General features: G+C 43.6%; 1 protein-coding gene across 5 annotated transcripts in view; it reads right to left on the bottom strand.

Annotated features, from left to right (window-relative positions):
- Window positions 1-20,348, bottom strand: part of SH2D4A (SH2 domain containing 4A) — a 70,931-nt gene that overhangs the window by 40,746 nt on the left and 9,837 nt on the right. For all 5 annotated transcript variants that reach the window (XM_025447161.3, XM_049094909.1, XM_025447227.3 and 2 more), the window contains exons 3-4: window positions 13,050-13,209; window positions 11,212-11,383 (exon numbers count right to left, since the gene is read on the bottom strand). In XM_025447161.3, the coding sequence (XP_025302946.1) occupies window positions 11,212-11,383; window positions 13,050-13,209 (332 nt within the window). The remainder of the gene's footprint in view (window positions 1-11,211; window positions 11,384-13,049; window positions 13,210-20,348) is intronic.

Below are 20,348 nucleotides of genomic sequence, written 5' to 3'. Positions count from 1 at the left end.
AAGAGAGGAGAATAATGAAACTGCCTTGATAAAGTTACAAAGGGAGAATAATATAGAGTGGAGATACCTTCCAAAAGCCAATAGACTAACAAGATGAAAAACAGAACAATCAATTTTACTGGTGAAAATATGGTACATAGTCCCTATGGAATGATTTTTCTCTAACATGAATTAGGACAATGGAGACCTAGGGAGTCCTTTCCCTATTTGCTAACACTGTTCCTAGTAAAATTTCTGCACAGGGACTACTGTGTAGCCTGTACAGCAGACTCTAATGTGGTGTGTTGTTTTATGGTACATCTTTAAATAACACATTGTCTGAGTTTATTTTACACAGATTAGAGCAACGAACTGTCATACTGGATGAACATCTGTCCACTTCCACTGGAACTCTCAAAGCAATGTGCAAACAGCAGCACTGGGCAGGGACAGGCTCAGAAAATCAGATAATGCAGAACTGGTAAGGGCTGTTAGGGCAAAGCATTTCAGATGTGAAAGAGTTTCAAAGGCCACCCTCACTGTCTCACCAGGAACACACCTGATATATGTTCCATGAAAAACGAAAAGAAGATAATAAGCAAGGGAAATAAAGTAATCATTCAATATAAAGTGTAAGGATAAAGTAATAAAGGACTGTTGAGAGAATAGACAGAGTCTTAAAAGCATGATGGTTGTGGGAAGTCTTGGCACATAGGAATAGAGGAACCTAACTATAAGTGATAGAAAGTAATATTTATATCATACATAATACCATATAAAGCACTTCAGTATTTATTGCTTCATTTGGATTGTTCTCATATCCAACCCAGTGATATGTAGTAGCTATTATAACCGCTATTGTTTAGGTAAGGAAATGGAGCCCCGGACAGGTTAAATGAGTCAGCAGGACCTCATGTATCTGGACTCAGGATTCCATGATTTCTTCTTGGCACACTACTTCTAGTGAGTTGGATGAGTGAATTACTGTAAACATCATGCAAAATAAAGTTGTGTTACTAACTTTGTACTGTGCAATTCTCAAGACTAGAAATGTTTTTCTCTCTTGTCATTTACTTTATATTAGCCATTTTATACAACATAGTGCTTTTAAAAACATAGCAGCTTAAATGGCGTCTAAGGCTCTAGGACTTTGTAATTCTATCTTATACAAAATGTTATTCTAGGGGATCCCTGGGTGGCTCAGCGGTTTGGCACTGCCTTCGGCCCAAGGCGTAATCCTGGAGTCCCGGGATCAAATCCCACATCGGGCTCCCTGTGTGGAGTCAGCTTCTCCCTCTGCCTTTCTCTGCCAATCTCTGTGTGTGTGTGTGTGTGTGTGTGTGTGTCTCATGAATAAATAAAAATCTTTATTTTTATTTATTTTTATTTTTTTAAAGATTTTATTTATTTATTCATGATAATCACACAGAGAGACAGAGAGGCAGAGACACAGGCAGAGGGAGAAGCAGGCTCCATGCAGGGAGCCCGACGTGGAATTCGATCCCGGGTCTCCAGGATCGCACCCCAGGCCAAAGGCAGGCGCCAAACCGCTGCGCCACCCAGGGATCCCGAATAAATAAAAATCTTTTAAAAAAATGTTATTCTATAGACTACCATGAAATTCTATTACAGTTACACGGAAACTACTTGGGTAATCGTGTAACTTTCCAATTACGGCTCTACTTTGGAATTAATAAAATGAGCACAACAAAGTCCCCCCAATACTTTGTCTCACAACAACAACATTAAAATGCTTCCTGCAGGTATATGAGAGGGAAATATACATCAACGGACACAGTTATAGGTTTGGGATTATCTCTCAGTTTCCTTCACATCGGTTGAAAAGAAAGCCACAAGGGCCCAAAATGGTGTCATTTATGTTGAAGCTCCAAGTCAGTAAACTAAGACTTAATACCTAACCTAATTGCACTTTCAACTCCCCAGAAATGTGACCTTTCAACAGCCCACATGGGAATTTCCTGGTCAGCATGAGGAATTTTACTGATAGACCACTTCTGTTCCTCTTAGGAGGGCAACCTTGCCTAAAACAATGGATTCTTTGCTACTCATTTCCTTTTCTCCAGTCCCTCTCTAACTCTCCTTTTTGATAGCCCTTTGGAGTTCCCCTCTATTTGCTAAATGCTGTCCAATTCATGAACCAATTAATAAAGGCAGTTAGATCTTCAAAAATTGCTCAATTTTACTTTTTGTTATTTGACACATCCAGTTCAATCCTTAAAATTCTAGTTTGCATTTCAGGAATACATTTTTCCATTCTGTTTGCACTGGGGCTTCTTATTATAAATGTGAACCCAATTCCCTTCAGGGCTTGATGATATGACTGTCTGCAGATAAGAGCCAGGCAACGCCAACATGGTCCTACCATGCCCATGGTTCCACCACCACCTACTCCGGGGTGGGGTGCAGACTCCTCCACCCTGCCTACTCAGCTAGCTTTAGTCCTCACCTCCGATTAAATAACCTAAGGAACCGTGATTTAGTATTACAGTTCACTCCTTACAAAAAGCACAAACCACATATATAACGCAAGACTTTGATTGCTCTACAAGTAGCACCTGGAGAAGAACAGGAGTCCAAAAACAACTCAGCATATTCTGTTCTATTCTTTCAAAGAAGTGGTCCTGATCTTAGTATCTTGCCTCTGAGTCTCTCCTTTTTAAAATCTGGTTTTAGACAACTGTTGGTTTCTGAGTAGAGAGCAAGCTTAACTTTTTGGTTCGGAGGGGATGTATGGAAGAAGAAACCTGAGTGGAAGTCTCTCGTCATGTCTGAAAGTAGTTTTACAGAGTGTTCCTTCACTACTATTTACTAATGGGAACACAAAGCTGTGAGTTAGAATAACACTTATAAATATAACTGACTACCACCACAATGTCAATGTCAAGTTTACAATAAGAATGTACATTTTAGTAGCATGTTTTTGTTTTCATTTTGTTATAGTAAAATGCCAGATTTAAAAACCTATCAGCCCTGTGCATGAGTGCAAAGCAGTGGTAGAGAGGGGAGAGGTGTCATCACAAACTCTACTTCTTTAAAGATAAGAAGAGGAGGAATCTTGTTAAAGGCATTTTAATCTATGAGCTTCAAGGTCTTTTTTTTTTTTTAAAGGAATGCTTTGAATCCCAGATGTTTGTGTTCTAATTTTTTTAATCTTCTATTTTGCAGTATGGTCCACTCTGAAGGCCATTTCTACAAAAATAACAAGTAATTCTCTGGAGATAAAATCTACAAGTGAGCAGATACAGTTTTACTCAAGGTCCCCTTAGGACAAGAATGGTCAGTCTACTGATTAATGAGTTCCCAGCCTACAAATTACATATAAACACAGAAACACAAAGGGGCTTATCTTTGAATTAGTATAATCTGCCAGCTTCTGGATCACACTGAGAACTGTTCTGTTCTCCTCCAAATTCTCTTACATTAAGAATGGGGAAAACGAGTGCATCGAGAAGGCTGTCCATATCCAGGGTCCTTGAGATCTCCACTCCACTTCAGGGTACTTCTAGTTATACCTGAAACCCCTGGAATGGAAAGTCCCGCACAGTGCATCATCTGTCACCTTCTCTGGCTCCTGTTAACTTCCCCTTACACTTGCCTTGGCCTGGGAACGGTGTCTGCCTCCCAACCTGCCTGTCTCAGAGCCTGGCTGGGTGACAGACAGCCAGATCCCGATATTCATCATCACCTCCAGTTCAGGGACAGGCTCCCTGGGAACACTAAGTGTCCAACCATGATCCACTGAGAACCATGACATTCTCACTAAATATCAATCAGGGCATCATTTCTGAGTTTCCCAAGCACTATCACCACTGCCAAAAATAAGGACAGGGCAGGTATTTTGTAGGAGGCAATAGCTTTTCAGAATAAGAACCATACACACTCAGCTCTAATCCAGTCATCATCTCAGCCTCATCTCAGACTGCACAAACCATGGAGCCTCCCTGGTCTCCAACTATTCATCTGAAAAATGAACAGGACGAAGGCTGGGCTCATGATAAAAAGAGCATACCACTGAAGAACTTGCTGCTTGCATCAGATGATATGGGGCAAACATCATGTTTATACATGTCCTCAGCTTCCTTTGTAAAGAAACAAAGGAGTTTCTTTGGAGGAATGGATTCCTTACAGGGTACTGCCCAGAGGCCCACAGCCACCTCTGAGGGCTGAAGCCTCCACCCAGACAAGAGGTCTTCCCCATGTCAGTGGTACGGTTTCACAGTATGTGGCACTTAATCGGGCAGTCTTACCTTTGGCTATCTATTTGTTAAAATGAACATGTTAAATCAACATAAGTATACTATTTCAAAAAAATATTTTTCATAAAGATTATCCTGAATGTGTAGAAAACTGTTCTGATCCAAGTATTCTAAGCCCTGAAGTGGGGATGAAACAACTCTTCTCAAAACCCCCAAATTTGTTTCTCACTGCTCAAAGTGTTGAAACAATTCTTTACCCTTATACTTGGGGCAAATCTTTCATTATTCTATAAGAGATCTCTTTGGATGAATCCATCTGCTAATGAAGATATACAAATGAATCATTATTATAATGGTATAAAATAATCCAAAGGTAAACCTCACTCCTGATTCTATCATGAGTGAGTTGGACAGTTAGGTAGTCAGGGCCAGGCCCAACGAGAAGATATGGAGTTGGGCCAGCTGAGACAAAACAGCACTGATATCCTGTTGTACAGCTTAGACAGGACCACACTGACATTGTGTTTTGCAGCCTTTGCAGAAGTGACTTTGCTAAATGTCCTAAAAAAAGACAAGTAACCACAAAGCATTTGTCACCATCACAGGCAGGGGGCAGTTAAGACATAAGCCCCAGATGTCAGCACAAACGACCATCCACACGTGGATACTAACCTAATAGGTAGACAGATACACGACCAAGCCCTGACAACACGACTCAGCACACCCAGATTGCTTAGGAAAGTTCTGCAAAAGAGCTCATAAAAACTCCCAAACTTAAACACTCCAATGGCAACCTTCTCGGGTCCCCTCCTTCTCAGGGAGCTTTATATTCAATAAAACTTTGCTTTGCTGCCCACCACTCTTCGTCTGGTCTACCTCTTCATTCTTCGAAGAGGCATGACCAAGAACCACAGGCACTGAAGACACAGAATTCCTGCAACAGTTCCATAGAGGGAAAGGTGCAACTCTATACTTTTTTGTATGTGAGAAGCTTAGCTATTTCACAGGTGGGCCAAAAGATACGCTTTTGAGTCTGGGGTGAACAGCTGTGGAGAATAGCTCAGAAGAGGATTGCCAATTGACTGGGAAAGACAAAATGTGTACTTTATTGCCAGGAATGAGATTGGGTTAACCTCAGCCTTGTCCTACTGGTCTTGAACTTCACATATTTGCCTAAATGTTACTTGAATATGAAAGTCCATACCTCATGCTGAGGCTTATCTATTGAAACTGTATGGAAACCCTCCTTTACAGCTGTAGTGATATAAAAAATATTTGAGGGGCGCCTGGGTGGCTCCATAGGTTAAGCATCTGCCTTCAGCTCAGGTCATGATCTCAGGGTCCTGGGATCGAGCCCCAAGTCTGGCTCCCTGCTCAGCAGGGGCTCTGCTTCTCCCTCTGTCCCTTCCCCTGCTTACTCACATACACACACTCTCTCACTCAAATAAGTTAAAATCTTTTTTAAAAGTTTTTTTTAAAATAAAAACAAATAAAATTTTTTAAAGATAAAAATATTTGACTTCAAGTCATGCTAATGGGTATTGTTTCAGATTGTGAACGTTTAGAGCCTGGAAAACTTATGTGGAATCATCTCAGCAAGCATCCCATCTCCAAGCTCACTCTGATGGCCCACAAACTCAGTAAGTGTGAAAGGGATTCTTTTCCAGCCAAAATCTTGATTTCTGCCTTCTGACACCTCAAATAGAGGACCTAGCTATGCCACATGAGAATTCTGACCAAAAGAGCTGTCAGATAACAGATACGTATTATTTCAAGCCATTCTGTTCACAGTAATTTGCAGCAATAGAAAACATACACGAGACAAATGTGGCTCCCATCCCATCATGTGGCCTCTCAGCACCTCCAGAGCACCCTCCCCATCCCAGCCAGGGTACTTTCTCCCAGTCGGGCTGCTCTCCTCACAGCATCCCCACACACGATGCTTTCCTTATCACATAGACACTTTGCATTTCCCTCAGGCTCAGGCCTACCCCAATCCCTGCCTTCCACAAACCAGTCAACCCCTGGCCAGTCCCCTGCTGGAACTTGATTCTGTCCTGCCTCACTGAATACTGAGTACTTCTGATCTTTCTCCTAGCTCCTGAAAGATAAATACCTTGTCTGTGCCTCCTTTGAGGCTCCATAATACCTGTCACTACATGTACTGGGAACCTTTGATAAATATCTGCTCAGAGAAGCACTGGTTCCATCCAGCCAGCCAGACCGAGTATGGCCTTCACCTGTGCAGCCTGCCTGCAGGACACTCTCATGCAGAGGATGAGAGGCTTTGAGAATTTGTAGCTGAACCAACCCCTTGGGTTTGTAGTGGGATTTGCAGTTTTTCAAGCATTCCCAGATATACTGTCTCAAGTGATTTTTACAAAAAAATCATGAGATAAACATGGCGGGTATTTTTAATTCCCAGTTTTTCTGGTTGAGAAAACAGAAGCTCCAGAAGGTCCAGAGATCTGCCTAGCTGGCAAAGTGGCCTAGTGATAGACACCGCCACACGGATCAGTGCTGGCCCCGAAGACTTGGGAGACAGCGTGATGGGAGCGTCACGGCAGGGCCCTGAGCTCTGAGAAGCACCTCCACCCAGAATCAGACTGTTTCCGGGCAGTTCCACTGAACCGTGTCTGTTTCTCCACTATTTCCCCAGTCCTTCCTCTTCGCCTTCCTCCATGCTCTCTTACAGGAAAAGTTCTTCTGGGCCTAACACATTCCTGCATTAGGGGAAGAAACCCCAATCGCTAACAGTGTGATTCTTAAGATACAGATGTGAATACCCCCCGGGACACAATGAGATGGCCCCCAAGGAAAGGACCTGCTTTCTGGCCCAGCTCCACCTCTAATCAGGCTTTGTGGAAACCATTGCCCTTGAACCGTTCACTCAGAGAACAAGAACCTGTTTCATATCTCTGCTGTGAGGAGGAAGTGAAATGGCAAAGTCTTTTTTTAAAAAATCTATTTATTCATGAGAGACACAAAGAGAGAGAAAGAGAGGCAGAGACACAGGCAGAGGGAGAAGCAGGCTCCATGCAGGCAGCTCGATGCAGGACTCGATCCCGGGTCTCCAGGACCACGCCCTGGGCAGAAGGCAGGCACTAGACCACTGAGCCACCCAGGGATTCCCGCAAATCTAAGTCTTTTGACAGCTGTACAGGGCTACACACATTTTAAATGCCAGATTCCTCACCTCAACCACTATCCCCCCAATTACTAGCACAAAGGCCAAGCTGCCTGCTTCACCAAATAATTTCCCAGGCTCCTGGCTATGCTCCTAAGATGTACTGTTTTCTCCCATTGAAGCTAGCCATAGCATTCATTCAGGCTGATTTTATCTTGCTCAAAATATTTCTGGGTAAACAAGGAGGACAGTGAAGGAGTAACTAGTAACTATTGAATTTACCTCAAGTCCCACACAGGCCCAGAGGGGTCCCTAACTCTGTTTGACTTGACCCTTTCATAAGATAATCAGAGCAGAGCTGGAAAACACTGCCTGACACAAATGCAGAAATACAGTGTACCCTTATGCCTCGGCACAAATACAATGGGCCACCATTGGCCACAAGAACTACTTTCCACAACTAAATGACTCCACACTAGAGGCTTCTACGTTTCTGGATGCACATCAATATTTGGGTAGAATTTAACATTCTCCAGTTCTCCGCAGCCCTTCAGAGAGTTTGGATGAGACCAGTAAGGGGTGCTTTCACATTCAGGTCTGGAGTCCTCTGGTGATGATCTGTCATGTGGAAATTTATTACAAATCTAACAAGGCCATTTTACATTGGTAAATCTATAGTTGTTTTTCCGTGAATCCTGTTCATAATTCTGGAAGACTCATTGCTCTTTAAACCTGTCCACAGTTATCCAGGCAAGCTTCATGATCACTAACTTCAATAAAACCTGTTTGACAATTTTTCTCTTTATAATAAATTTTAGGCCATGTGTAGACCATGGCGTTTAAAGACATGACAATACCCTTCTAAATATTATAGTTAAAATAAATTATGGATTAAATGTAGAACTCTTTACAGGCTTGCCTGAATTGCATTTGTAAACATAATGGATGACTCCCAAAGCCCTAGTCTTGGTTTCTCACCAGAGTTCTTGTCTAAAGGTGCAGATCTGGGGAGTATGATGAATTCTGTTTTAAATACACCAAGGTTGTGATAAGAATTAAAGTAGATAAACAAAAACGAGAGCTTTCTAACTGAATTTTGGGCAAGCCACTTATCTCTTTGAGCATTAGTCTCTTCATCTGTACAAAAGAAATACTTGCATTGTCTACCTCACAGGAGTATTGTGAAATGAAATAACTATATGAGAGAAAGTTTTGCAACTCTAAGTCAAATTGTATGCACTATATTATTATGAATAAAATCAACTTATACTACTGCCACACTTCAAGTGGCATGCAAAATCCTTGATATCTCTTCTCTAAAACTGGCTTCTCCCTGTGGTCTATGTATACAATGGAATATTACTCAGCCATTAGAAACTTCAAATAACCACCATTTGCTTCGACGTGGATGGAACTGGAGGGTATTATGCTGAGTGAAATAAGTCAATAGGAGAAGGACAAACATTATATGGTCTCATTCATTTGGGGAATATAAAAAATAGTGAAAGGGAATAAAGGGGAAAGGAGAAAAAATAAGTGGGAAATATCAGAAAGGGAGACAGAACATGAGAGACTCCTAACTCTGGGAAACGAACCAGGGGTGGTGGAAAGGGAGGTGGGCAGGGGGTGGGGGTGACTGGGTGACGGGCACTGAGGTGGGCACTTGATGGGATGAGCACTGGGTGTTATGCTATATGTTGGCAAATTGAACTCTAATTAAAAAATATAAAAATAAAAAAATAAAACTGGCTTCTCCTCCAGATGTTCCTGTTTATGCTGATAACAACCCCATTATCCCAGGCATCTAAGCCTAGAAACATGGCTTATACTGGAAAGCTTGCCCCTCTACCTACTCTGACCCACAAATGATCCATTCAAATTATAAAATTTCAAAATATAAATCTGATCCAGTCAAACCCTTGCTCAAAAATCTCTGACAATATCAATGGTTCTTGAAAACAGGGGTCAAAACACAAAGTTGTCCCTGAGAGCCTGTCCTGTGTGGCCTTGCCTAGCCTCCCACTCATCCACATGGCTCCTCTGTCCCTTCTGTACTCCAGCCTCCCTTGGGTTCTCCTCAGCTCCCTGTCCTCCTGGCTACACTGCCTTTGTCCATGCTGTCCCTTCACTGGAACCGCCAGCCCAGTCATCCTCTGCCACCATCTCCAGCTCCATGTCCTCCGCAAAACCCCTCCACAGTCCCCACTGTTGTTCAAGTTCTAGTGTGAGGGGGGGTGCACAGAAACATATCCTTTTATGGAGATCACTTACTATCTTTTGAAATGACATGTTATATGAAGTCTCTCTCTGTTCTCTCAACTACAAAGTTCATTCAGCAGTGATTCCATTCTTACTCCTACACTACAATCTCAGTGCCAAGCATGTAATGGGTACTTTTTAAATGAATGAGTAAATCTGTCAATCTTGAGATTGTCTCCTCTCACTGTGGGTGTATTACACACATATGCATGTGCATAAAATACAATCCCTGTAATATTGATGATATAGCAAAATAATAGCCATGGTATTTACTTTAACTTCTACTTTAATCTTTTGTCCTGCTTTTGAAAACATTTTTTTTTCTATGGAAATACTATAATTCAAGCACAAGGATAAGCATGGATACTCGATGCTTTTGAAGGAGGTTTTTTGATCTTGCTGTTTTGTTTCTCATTTTAGGGGTGCTAGAAAAGGAGGGAATTTGGTATTAAGTGTGGAGTACAAAGCAGCAGATGTGAGGAAAGGACCCAGTTCTGACCCTGGGATATAAACCAAATTTTAGAATTTTATGCCCCTACATATTTCGAGCCTCATATTTGCAGCCCTTTATAAAGCCTCTTCACATTCCTCATTTAAAAAGACAATCAAATGCAATAGTTAAGGAATGACCTAGTGGTCCTGCAGACCTCTGTTTGAATCCCAGTTCAGTCAACTATGAGACCTTGGGCATCTCTAATCCTGTTTTCTTACCTATAAAATGGACAAATACAGTCCCTAGGAAAAAAAGGTCATTGAGAGAATTAAATGAGACATTCAGCAGTGTGCCTTGCCACATAATATGCCCATGAAGTAGGAAGAACAGATGACTGTAGCCCTGTCTGAGAGCCTCATGGAGGTCAAGAGCCACGCGCCTAGTGTCATGGAGCTGGGGACCTGAATGCAAGTCAAACTACAAATCCCCTGTGAATTCTTAGTTTAATTAAATTCCTGGCAGAAGAAGGTACTTCATTAATATAGTTTTATTGTTCTTCCAAACTATAATCTAAGCAGCAAATGATGTCTGAGCTCTTTAAACCAACTGACACACAAGAGAATTCACACCAACTCTGATTGTAAAGTTCTATTGTGTTGAGGAAATAATGGTCCCCACAGTCACAGGCAAGGTCTGTGAAGCCAAACATCACAAAAATGTCAGCGTCCTGGGCCTGGGGTCAGTTAGCCTGGGTGCCAACCTGGCCCTGTCTTGGTGAGTAAGGTTTTACCACAACAGAGCCTCACCTATTCACTTGGGTAGTTGTGACAGACCGTATGGTCTACGAAGCCTCAAGTATTTACCATCTGTCCCTTCACACATACAAAAAAGTTGCCCACCTCTGTTATAGAAGACAATATATCAGGGAAAAATAAACCCTGAAAATATCTTAAAATGTAAAACTTTATTCCTGGAGTTCTTTCTTTATGCCTTCAGTCTCATGAAAAAAGGGGGTGTGAAGTAGCAGGTGAGCCAAATTCCCCAAAATGAAATGAACACCAGGACCTTCAAGTTGGGAGGGATTCTTCCAAGAAACGTTTGAGATCCTGTTGTTCAGCTACATTCATCTCAGTGTCCCAATATCTCTAACTCCTCTGGTTATGAAATTCTCATGTTTACACATATGAAAGACTCACTGGGATTTTCTCTTCTTCAAGGGATGGTGATGGTCGAGAGCCTTTCCCCAGCTCCTCTTCTTCTGCAGCTTTCTTACAGATACTGTGAGTCTCCTGGGTATCTGGTGCTTGCAGATCATAATATTGTGATTTCATTTTCAAGCTATTGGCAAATTCTTTGGACTGAGTTTTTCTGAAGAGAAACAAATGTGGAATTATAAAAAACATTCTCCAACACAGACAGCTTTTCCAAAGCAGATGCCTACATTCAAATTATGTGAAAAACACTAACAGCTACCATTTACTAAGTGCTTATAATATGTTAAGCCCTTTGCTAGTATTTAAAGACATTAATTTAGGAGCACCTGGTGGCTCAATTGGTTAAGTGTCTGACTCTTGATTCTGACTCAGGTCATGACCTCAGAGTCATGAGATCAAGACCTGCTTTGGGCTCCGTGCTCAGTGCAGTGTCTGCTTGTCTCTCTCCCTCCTCCTGCTTGCGTGAGTGCTCTCTCTAATAAATAAACAAAACCTTTAAAAAAGAAAATGCATTAATTAATCCTCATAATAACCCTATAAGGAAGGGGTTGTGTTATCCTTGCTTGATTGCAAGAGGCTCAAAATAATTGTATTATTTATCCAAGACCACATAGTGGCACAGCCAGGATTTGAACCCAGGTCTGCCCAACTTCTGTTCAGAAGCTAGTCTGCTAGAGCACCCTGCCTTCCTATGATGAGCAGCACATAACTACTTTATCTCTGTATGCCCATTTATAGTTTTAGTTATAGGAATTGATGGGCAGCATCACTAGCCCTCGGGACCTGAACTGAGGTCCATATGTCTGCTGTCTATCTCATAAGCTCAGATAGGGCTGTCAATACTCAAGGGATAAGAGGCTTCACAGAAGCCACCTTGGCCCCTAGCAGAGGGGATAGATCTATCATCTGCCTCACCACTACCAGCTGAGTTATCCTATATCTCTGATTGATCACGTCACTCCCTTATTCAAACACCTCCACCGTCCACAGAATAAGGTCCAAAGTCCTAAATCTGGCTTCCAAGGCACTTCAGAGCACAGCCCTCTGTCTCCTGCTACTTGCTCATGTATACCCCCAAACACTTGGAAGAACTCATTGTCACTCAAAGAACCATACACATTCAAAACTAGGGGTCTTCATCATGTCCTCTCCCTGCCATCTCCTTCCTGACATTCTGCGGCTGGAAAACTCTACTTATCTTTCAAGGTTCAATTCAGATTTCACTTCTATTGTGGTTTGGAATAATGGGCTCAGTTAATGCTCTGTTTATAACTTAGTTGTAGCATGAATCACAGCCCGTCCTGACTGAAGTTAATCGTGTACTGGCCTGTTTCTTCTCCTAGACTGGTAGCTTGTCGTTCACCTTTGAATCCCTACCACCTGGCACATGTAAGCACCCAGAGGCCTGCCCTCTCTAACCAATCTTGTTTGAAGGCCCAAAGCTTGAACAATGTTGCACCTCTCACTTATATTCCGATGCTCAGCTGTGCCAGCCTGCGGTGCTCCAGCATGATTCTAGTGAAGCCAGTTGATCATGGGGGAACCACATCCAGATCAAAACTGGGATGACAAGTGAGGAGGTAAAATGGTTAATGTGATCACATTGTGGGAATGAAGGGAACCATGAAAAGTATAAAGAAACTTGCCAGAGGGATTTAAAGTTACTTTTGTGACTCTCAGGCCCCAATCTACTCACCCTGCAGATACTGGGAAAAAGAGGAATCTTTGTATGATTTTATTTTATTTATTTTTATTCCCTTCCCCCACCTTTGTATGATTTTATATGTGGCCAGCCTCTCACTGGTTTACAGATCTCGTACCTGAGCTCTTCCGCTTCCCGCTCTGCTTTCAGCTGGGCCCTCTCAGCAATGATTTCGTTGCAGAGCACATCGTAGGGTTTATCTAGATGGTGTTCACCCATCACCCACACCCAGACTTCCTTATCGGCTCCCAGTTTCCAATGAACAGATTTGCCATTCTCTGCAAGTAAAACAAAATTTGGATTGGACAAGTATCTTTAGTCATGGGTTATTATGTTTGCCATCGTTAAAATATTTAGGGTCTTTCAGGAAAAAAAAAATATATTAGATGAGACAAAGCACTTCCAGTCTCTTCGGGAACAAGCAGCATTCCCAGGGAGCAATGGAGGTGGGAGCCATGGGTGGCAGCTGTAGCAATGTTTGTTTTAAAATATGAATATGGGGGCACCTGGGTGGTTCAGCAGTTGAGTGTCTGCCTTGGGCTCAGGGCATGACCCCAGGATCCTGGGATCGAGTCCTGCATGGGGCTCTCTGCAGGGAGCCTGCTTCTTCCTCTGCCTCTCTCTCTCTCTCTCTCTGTGTGTGTCTCATGAATAAATAAATAAAATCTTTAAAATAAATGAATAAAATATGAATATGGTTTTTGAGTGTGCCCATTTTGTAACCAAAGAAGGCGAAATGGTGAGAAGGCATGCACTGTATATGCTAACATCAGATATCAGAACCTCTAAGGTCTGAGAATCTTCTGGAACCTTAGAAGTACATAGCTGCTCCCAGGTTTGGTTCTTCCATTTTAGAAATAGACTGGCTTTAGTTTAAATCCTAGCCCTGCCACTTACTCGCTGTGTGACTTGGACAAATTATTTAATCTCCCTAAGCCTCAATTCCCACGTCTGCAAAATGGGATTACGACTGTGTACAATGCAGGACCGCCATGGGGAGCGGGCAGGCCATACATGCCAGCTGTTGCCTCCAGTACCTGCCACATAATAGGAGTTCACGAGAGGTTAAGTGCTACTGTCACCCTGCTATTGTTTACTTGGAGGTTCACACCAGCTTGTGAGAAGATAATACTACTGGTAGTGTGATACTTGGTGAAGCTACTTAAATGACCTTTGTTTACAATTGGTCTCAGGGGTTGTATTACATTTTAGTTCCTGGACTCCTGAGATGTGGCCACACAGGTCATGCTCCCTGAAACCTGGGCTATGGGGAGCACACCCAGGAGAGGCCAAGAGGTGCCGTCCCTAAATCTAAAAGCCCCCAAGCAGACCTACCAAAGTCATTATGGTCCATGTTGTAGTCAAGATCCCTGGGCCATAAGGACCCTAAACTGGCCGGTGGCATTGAGTATGCGTAAGAGGGCCCCTGATGGACACAGGCAAGGCTAGGCTTATAGGTGAGAAATCCACACTAGGATTGTGTCTCATCTTCATATATCTAGTAGGTTTCCAATTAAAGCATCTACTGTCCAGTGAATTGTTGACCTACTTCCTACTGTGGCCTCAGGATACATTCAAGAAGCAGGCTGCTCAAACTCAGATATGCTCTTTATTTGGGCACTTTCTACCCTTCTCAGTGCAATGAAGACTCTCTATGGTACAATGAAATTCTAAATAGGACACTGGGGCATCAGGGAGGCAAGATAGAAGCCTCGCTATAGGAGGAGTCAAATGTATCATTCAGAAGGAAGCTGACCTCACTCTGTTCTCTCAAGTGGAGAAACAGTGAAAGAGGCACCAGCTATGAAGGGAAGATGGATCCCAAGTGTGCCCTCATGGGGATGGGCCCTGGCTGGCTGTGGCTCCATTTGAGGAAATGCCAAATGATTTGTTAACTCTAGAAAACTGTTATACCTCATAAAACTCCCTCTATTACAGTCTCTCAGGGCAACTAATATTTTTTACTATGTCCATCTCTCAACTTTCACCTAAGTAACTCTTACAGCAGGAGAAAGATGCCCTGAAAGGAGGGTGGAGAGGGCCAGGGAAGGCAGAGAGGAAGGACCCAGAGATTCCTGCAGTTTTGCTCAGTACAGCAGGACACCTTCTGCAGAGAGTGCTGCAGGCTGCAGGCTGGGGGAATAAGTCTCAGGGTAGGAAGATGCTGCCCTGCGGGTGAGGTGGGGTGAGACCCCAGAATTGCCTGTGAATAAGAGGTGGGGACTTTGCGACTAAAAGTAGAGAAGATCACCAAAGAAGACTAGAAGACTAGAATCTTGACATTTTAGAAGCAAGGGAATGGTCGGAGGGCGGTGAAGGTGAAGAAAGAAATGACTGTTTGGAGGCAAGAAAAAGAGAACTGTCAGGTTTAGCCGGATGCTGCAACAAGGGCTCTTGATGGAAAGGCGCTGACAGTAAATCTCTGCTCTGAGTGTTCCTCACCTTCAGGATCTCTTCAATGTCACCTGAGAGCAAAGAGTGTGGGGGGCTTCAAGGGCTTCCCCACGGCTCCCTAAAACCGTACAGGAGGCTGGAGAAGTGATTATACTAAAATGAGTGTGAGCTCTGGTCCCCTCAGTCTGGTACCAAGATGGGGGAGGCCCATTCAGGCACAAAAACTTACTGAGTTTCTAACTCTGAGCTTAATGCAGATGAGTTAAATGCTGCAGGCGATACAGGGATCAAACAGATGTGGCTGTTTTCCTGCAAGTCACCTAGAGTCTGTGAGAGAAAGAGCAAGGCGAATTTATTCATTAAATAAATAATAAATTATTTATTTAATGAATTTTATTGCATATCTACTATATGCCAGGCACTGAGGTAGACATGCGTAAGCATTTATGAGTGAGACAGACCAGCCCTTCCTCAGGGAACTTGTTCTAGATGGAGACAGAAATCGAACACTTAATTAATTATAAAAGTAACACAACCTGGGGAAGGGGCGAGGGAAAGGATGCCACCACAGGAATGCTTAAGGAGAAGAACCGATCAGTTTGAAGGACCATTGAAGGATATACATTATAACCGCAACAGACTTTAAGTCCAGTGAAGACTCACAAGATGGAGAAATCAATTTGGAAGCACACAGAAGAAAAAAGAAGTTCTTCTACTGCATTTTGGAGGAGGAATGTAGAATTTAGACAGAGTAGGTGTCAGTTTGGTGACCTACACAAAGATGATCGATGATCAGAGCAGGAAATCACGGAAGGGCCAGAGGGGATCAGGGTCTAAGGGAGAGCTGAAAAGACCTTTAGATGTCACCTGGCCGTGGGCGGAGGATCCAGCCCAGGGCACAGGGCCACATGGCACAAGTCCCAGACACCTGGCTAAATGATTTAAACGTAGGACCCGCACTGCATAAAGCCAGAAAGTGGTGTTAAAATTCCAGTGTTTCTAACAAGGCTTTATGTGACCATGGCTATGTGACCTTCTCTCACTGAGCCTGAGCTCCCTCTCTGATAAAACAGAAGCAGTAAGTCACACCTCCCGGGCCTGTCACATGATCAAAGCTCAAAAATATTAGTTCCGTGTTCTTGATTAAGTGGCCAGGGAAGAGTCCATGGCTGTCTCTGTGACATGGTGCCAGGGTCAAAGAGTTCTAGGAAGTACCATACCACGTCAGCATGGAGGCTGGATCTGGGAAGTAGGAGGTGTTTGTCCAGTGGCTGAGTGGGGACACTTGGGATCGGGGTGAAGACCAGGAGTGAGGTACCAGGGGCCTGAATGAGGGAAAGGTCAGTAGGGATCAGGAAGGACTCAAAGATAATGTCAACATTGTGAGACTTACTAACTGGGAGGATGGTGGGGTAATAAGCAGAAACAGTGACATGAGGAAAATAAATTTGTTTGAGCTGTTTTTGGAAATGGAGAATAAATTACTTTTAACTTTACAAATAATCTACACAGAGAGCTTCAGTAGATACCCAAACTATGGAGTTCAGAAACGCCGTTAAGCTGACAGTGTGAATTTGGGAATTACTTTACAGCCATCATCGTTGAAAGCCACTGGCACAGAAGAAGTAATTGCAAAGGGAATGAAGCCTAGTGAGAACCTAGGAAGAGCATGTACTCCATTCAGGAGGCAAAATGTAAGCAAAAGGGCAGCCCAGGTGGCTCAGTGGTTTAGCACCACCTTCAGCCCAGGGTGTGATCCTGGAGTCCCGGGATCAAGTCCCATGTCGGGTTCCCTGCATGGAGCCTGTTTCTCCCTGTGCCTATGTCTCTGCCTCTCTCTGTGTCTCTCATGAATAAATTATAATTTTTTAAAAATTATAAAAAATTTTATATTTAAAAATTATAAAAAGGGTAAGCAAAAGAACATCCTGATTAAAGAGAGAGAGAGAGAGAGAGAGAAAAAGATTTCTGATTACTAAACACGACCTAATCTAGTTGCCTAGGGAGAATGCACTGCCATGCAGCCAAGAGAGGAAAAGGGAGACATAGAAAGTGGGATGGAGAGCCTTGAGGAGGTCGTGGGCAGTCCCTGACCTTGGAGAGTATCTCTAGGGAGACAGGCGGAGACAGGCTACAAACGCAGGACAGAAAGGATGGTAAAAGGTAGAAGTTGTAAAGACGTGCTCTGGGGAAGTTTATTAGCAAGGAAGTAAAAGAGGACTCAGTTATTCATTCAACAAATATTTACTGAGCATCTGCTATGTGCCAGGCACTATACTACAGGCCTATGAGACAAAGGCCTATGATGAGATAATGCATCGCTTAGGGGTATGGAGGGTTGATAGATTTCTTTAAATAGAAGAAACAGGGACAGACTCTGTGGCTCAGCGGTTTTATCGCCACCTTCAGTCTAGGGTGTGATCTTGGAGACCCTGGATGGAGTCCCATATCAGGCTCCCTGCATGGAGCCTGCTTCTCCCTCTGACTGTGTCTCTGCCTCTCTCTCTCTCTCTCTCTCTGTGTGTGTGTCTCATGAATAAATAAATAAAATCTTTAAAAAAGATATTTAAATAAATAAATAGAAGAAACAGGGACATATTTTATACTTGGGGTTTGGGGTGGGGAGAGAGCAAGGAGGCCAGGGGAATGAATGTGCAGAGGACAGGTAAAGAAGCAGATGCTGACAAGACAAGGAGAAAAGCTCCTGTCTGCCAACAGCTGCAAACTCCTATACATACACCCACATTTCTGTCCCTAGGGTACTTCCTGAAGGTAAAGGGATAAACTTAAGAGATCCTAAAGGGGCAGATAGTACATCTTATTATATTTTACTGCAGTCTGGATTTTCTGTCTACTTCACCTTGAAATTAGATGCACTCTTTAATCAGGGAACAGTGAGGGAGGGACCTTTTCATAGCACTTCCATTTAATTATAAGGTTTGTGCCAGTCCTTCCTTGAATCATGTTTGCATCCTTCAGTGCTCATCATATTTGCTAGCTTAGGGCTTCTTGAGAACTTCTAAAACCAACTTTTCTAGATCGGTGGATCAGTCCTGCTCTGCACGGTAGCACAAAGGACCGCCGCACAGACTCTCATCCACACCCCATTCACCATATAAAATCTCCAACTAGGCAATGCTGTAAAACATCACATAAAAACGGGGCAACACATTCTTGGCAAGAGAACGGCCAGGCTTACTCCAGTCTTCCACTGGTGTGTGCTCACACCATCTTCATGTCCGATCTCTGCCCGATCTCTGCCCACATGGCAGGCGCAGCAGGGGTGCAGGAGGGAGAGACTGGAAGTGTGGGTGTTCACATCTCAGGTGTGGGTCAGCAAAACCCCCAGGGCTCTCCCCAAACTAAGACTGTGATTCAGGGGGTCAGCAGCTGCTCTCCACTCCAACCTGATCCAACTCAGAAGGACAAACATAGTGACGGGCAAGGACAAGAGACAGAGACAGGAGAATTATGTACCATGTCCCTACACACAGAAGACCAAAACCTGAGTGAACAGAAGCCACAGCATCAACACTAGGGGCCTCCTGACCAGTTTATGTATTAAACACAGACTATCACTGGGGCTGACGCAGCACCCACCAGGACCAAGGTTGTTCAAATATGATACACTTCCCTAAATTCGCAGCCTCTCATGTGCCTCCCCCACTCAGACCCTCCTCTCGGGACCCCACCCCCACAAACAGAAACCAAAACATTAGTGCCAGGACTCCAGTACTACAGCCACATCCCCTCTGACTGATGCCCACACCATGTCGGCATTAAATATTCAGAGTGTCACCCAAGGCTATTACTAGTCCCATCTTACAAGAAGGAAGTGGAGGCCCAGAGAGGGTATTTAACTTGCCCAAGATCACAGAGCTAGTGAAATTGGAACCAGAATTCAAAACCTGTCTGCAGGACTGCAGAACCAGTGTCTAAGGCAGCCTTATAATGCATTGTCCAAACTGAACACTTCTGAGAGCAAAAAGGATGCCAGGACACAAATGCAGACAGGGCTGTGACAGGCAAGCTCCGGCCACCATCACGTGCCCTCCAGGTCCTGAGGAGCAGGAGAAGAAGGGCCAGGAGAAGGTGAGACCCAGCCCTACATGCTTGCAGAGTCCCCTCGGGACTTCCTAAAATGACTGAGGACTGTTGCTTTCCCCACTGGTTGCAGGATTTGTTAGTCTGGGTTCATAATCCTGTAGTTACTAATACTAAAGTCCATCTTTAAAATTTCTAATAATTTTTATGCCTATTTTAGAGACAATGTGCAGAAAGGATGCTGGAGAAGCTGCATGTGCTTGGGCTATAGCCCAGGAAAGCAGGTGGCACTACAGACAAGTGAGAACTTGAGTCAGGAGAGGAGACCAGCTCAGGACTCAGGCAGGTGAATGGGAAGGGGAGATGGGTTATCATCCACACGTGGGTGCTCACCACAGAACAAGATAAACTGAGCGAAACCACCACACTCAGAGTGAGGGCCAGAACCAGTGGTTCAGAACAGACATGGAGTAGATCTGGACCTGAGTTCAAATCCTAACTCTACCAGCGACCCATACAAATCACTTTCTCTGTTTCTTTCTCTTTTCTTATATTCTATTTATTTATTCATGAGAGATACACAGAGAGGCAGAGACATAGAGAGAGAAGCAGGCTCCCTATGGGGAGCCCAATGTGGGACTCGATCCTGGGACTCTGGGATCACGTCCTGAGCCGAAGGCAGATGCTCAACCACCAAGCCACCCAGGCTTCCCTGTTTGTTTCCTTCTTTGTAGGAAGAAAGGTGACAACATTTACCATACACAGATTCTTGTGAGGTTTAAATGAAATAGCGTAAATATAATGCTTATATCTGGCACATCCTAATGGGCCAGCACTTTGGTAGGAAAAAAGCGCTAGGGGATGGAACAGATGAACTACAATCTATAGGGTTCAGTCACTGGATGTGTGCTGAGATCGGAGAGTACCAGAGTGGCTCCCAGGTTTCTGGCTTCAGTGACAAGGGAAAAAGCAGTGCCAC

The sequence above is a fragment of the Canis lupus genome, chromosome 16 (assembly GCF_003254725.2).
Source record: "Canis lupus dingo isolate Sandy chromosome 16, ASM325472v2, whole genome shotgun sequence".
In the NCBI taxonomy this organism is placed as follows: Eukaryota; Metazoa; Chordata; class Mammalia; order Carnivora; family Canidae; genus Canis; species Canis lupus.
The sequence above is the reverse complement of the archived record's forward strand: the minus strand, read 5'-3'. Positions and strand labels throughout refer to the sequence as shown.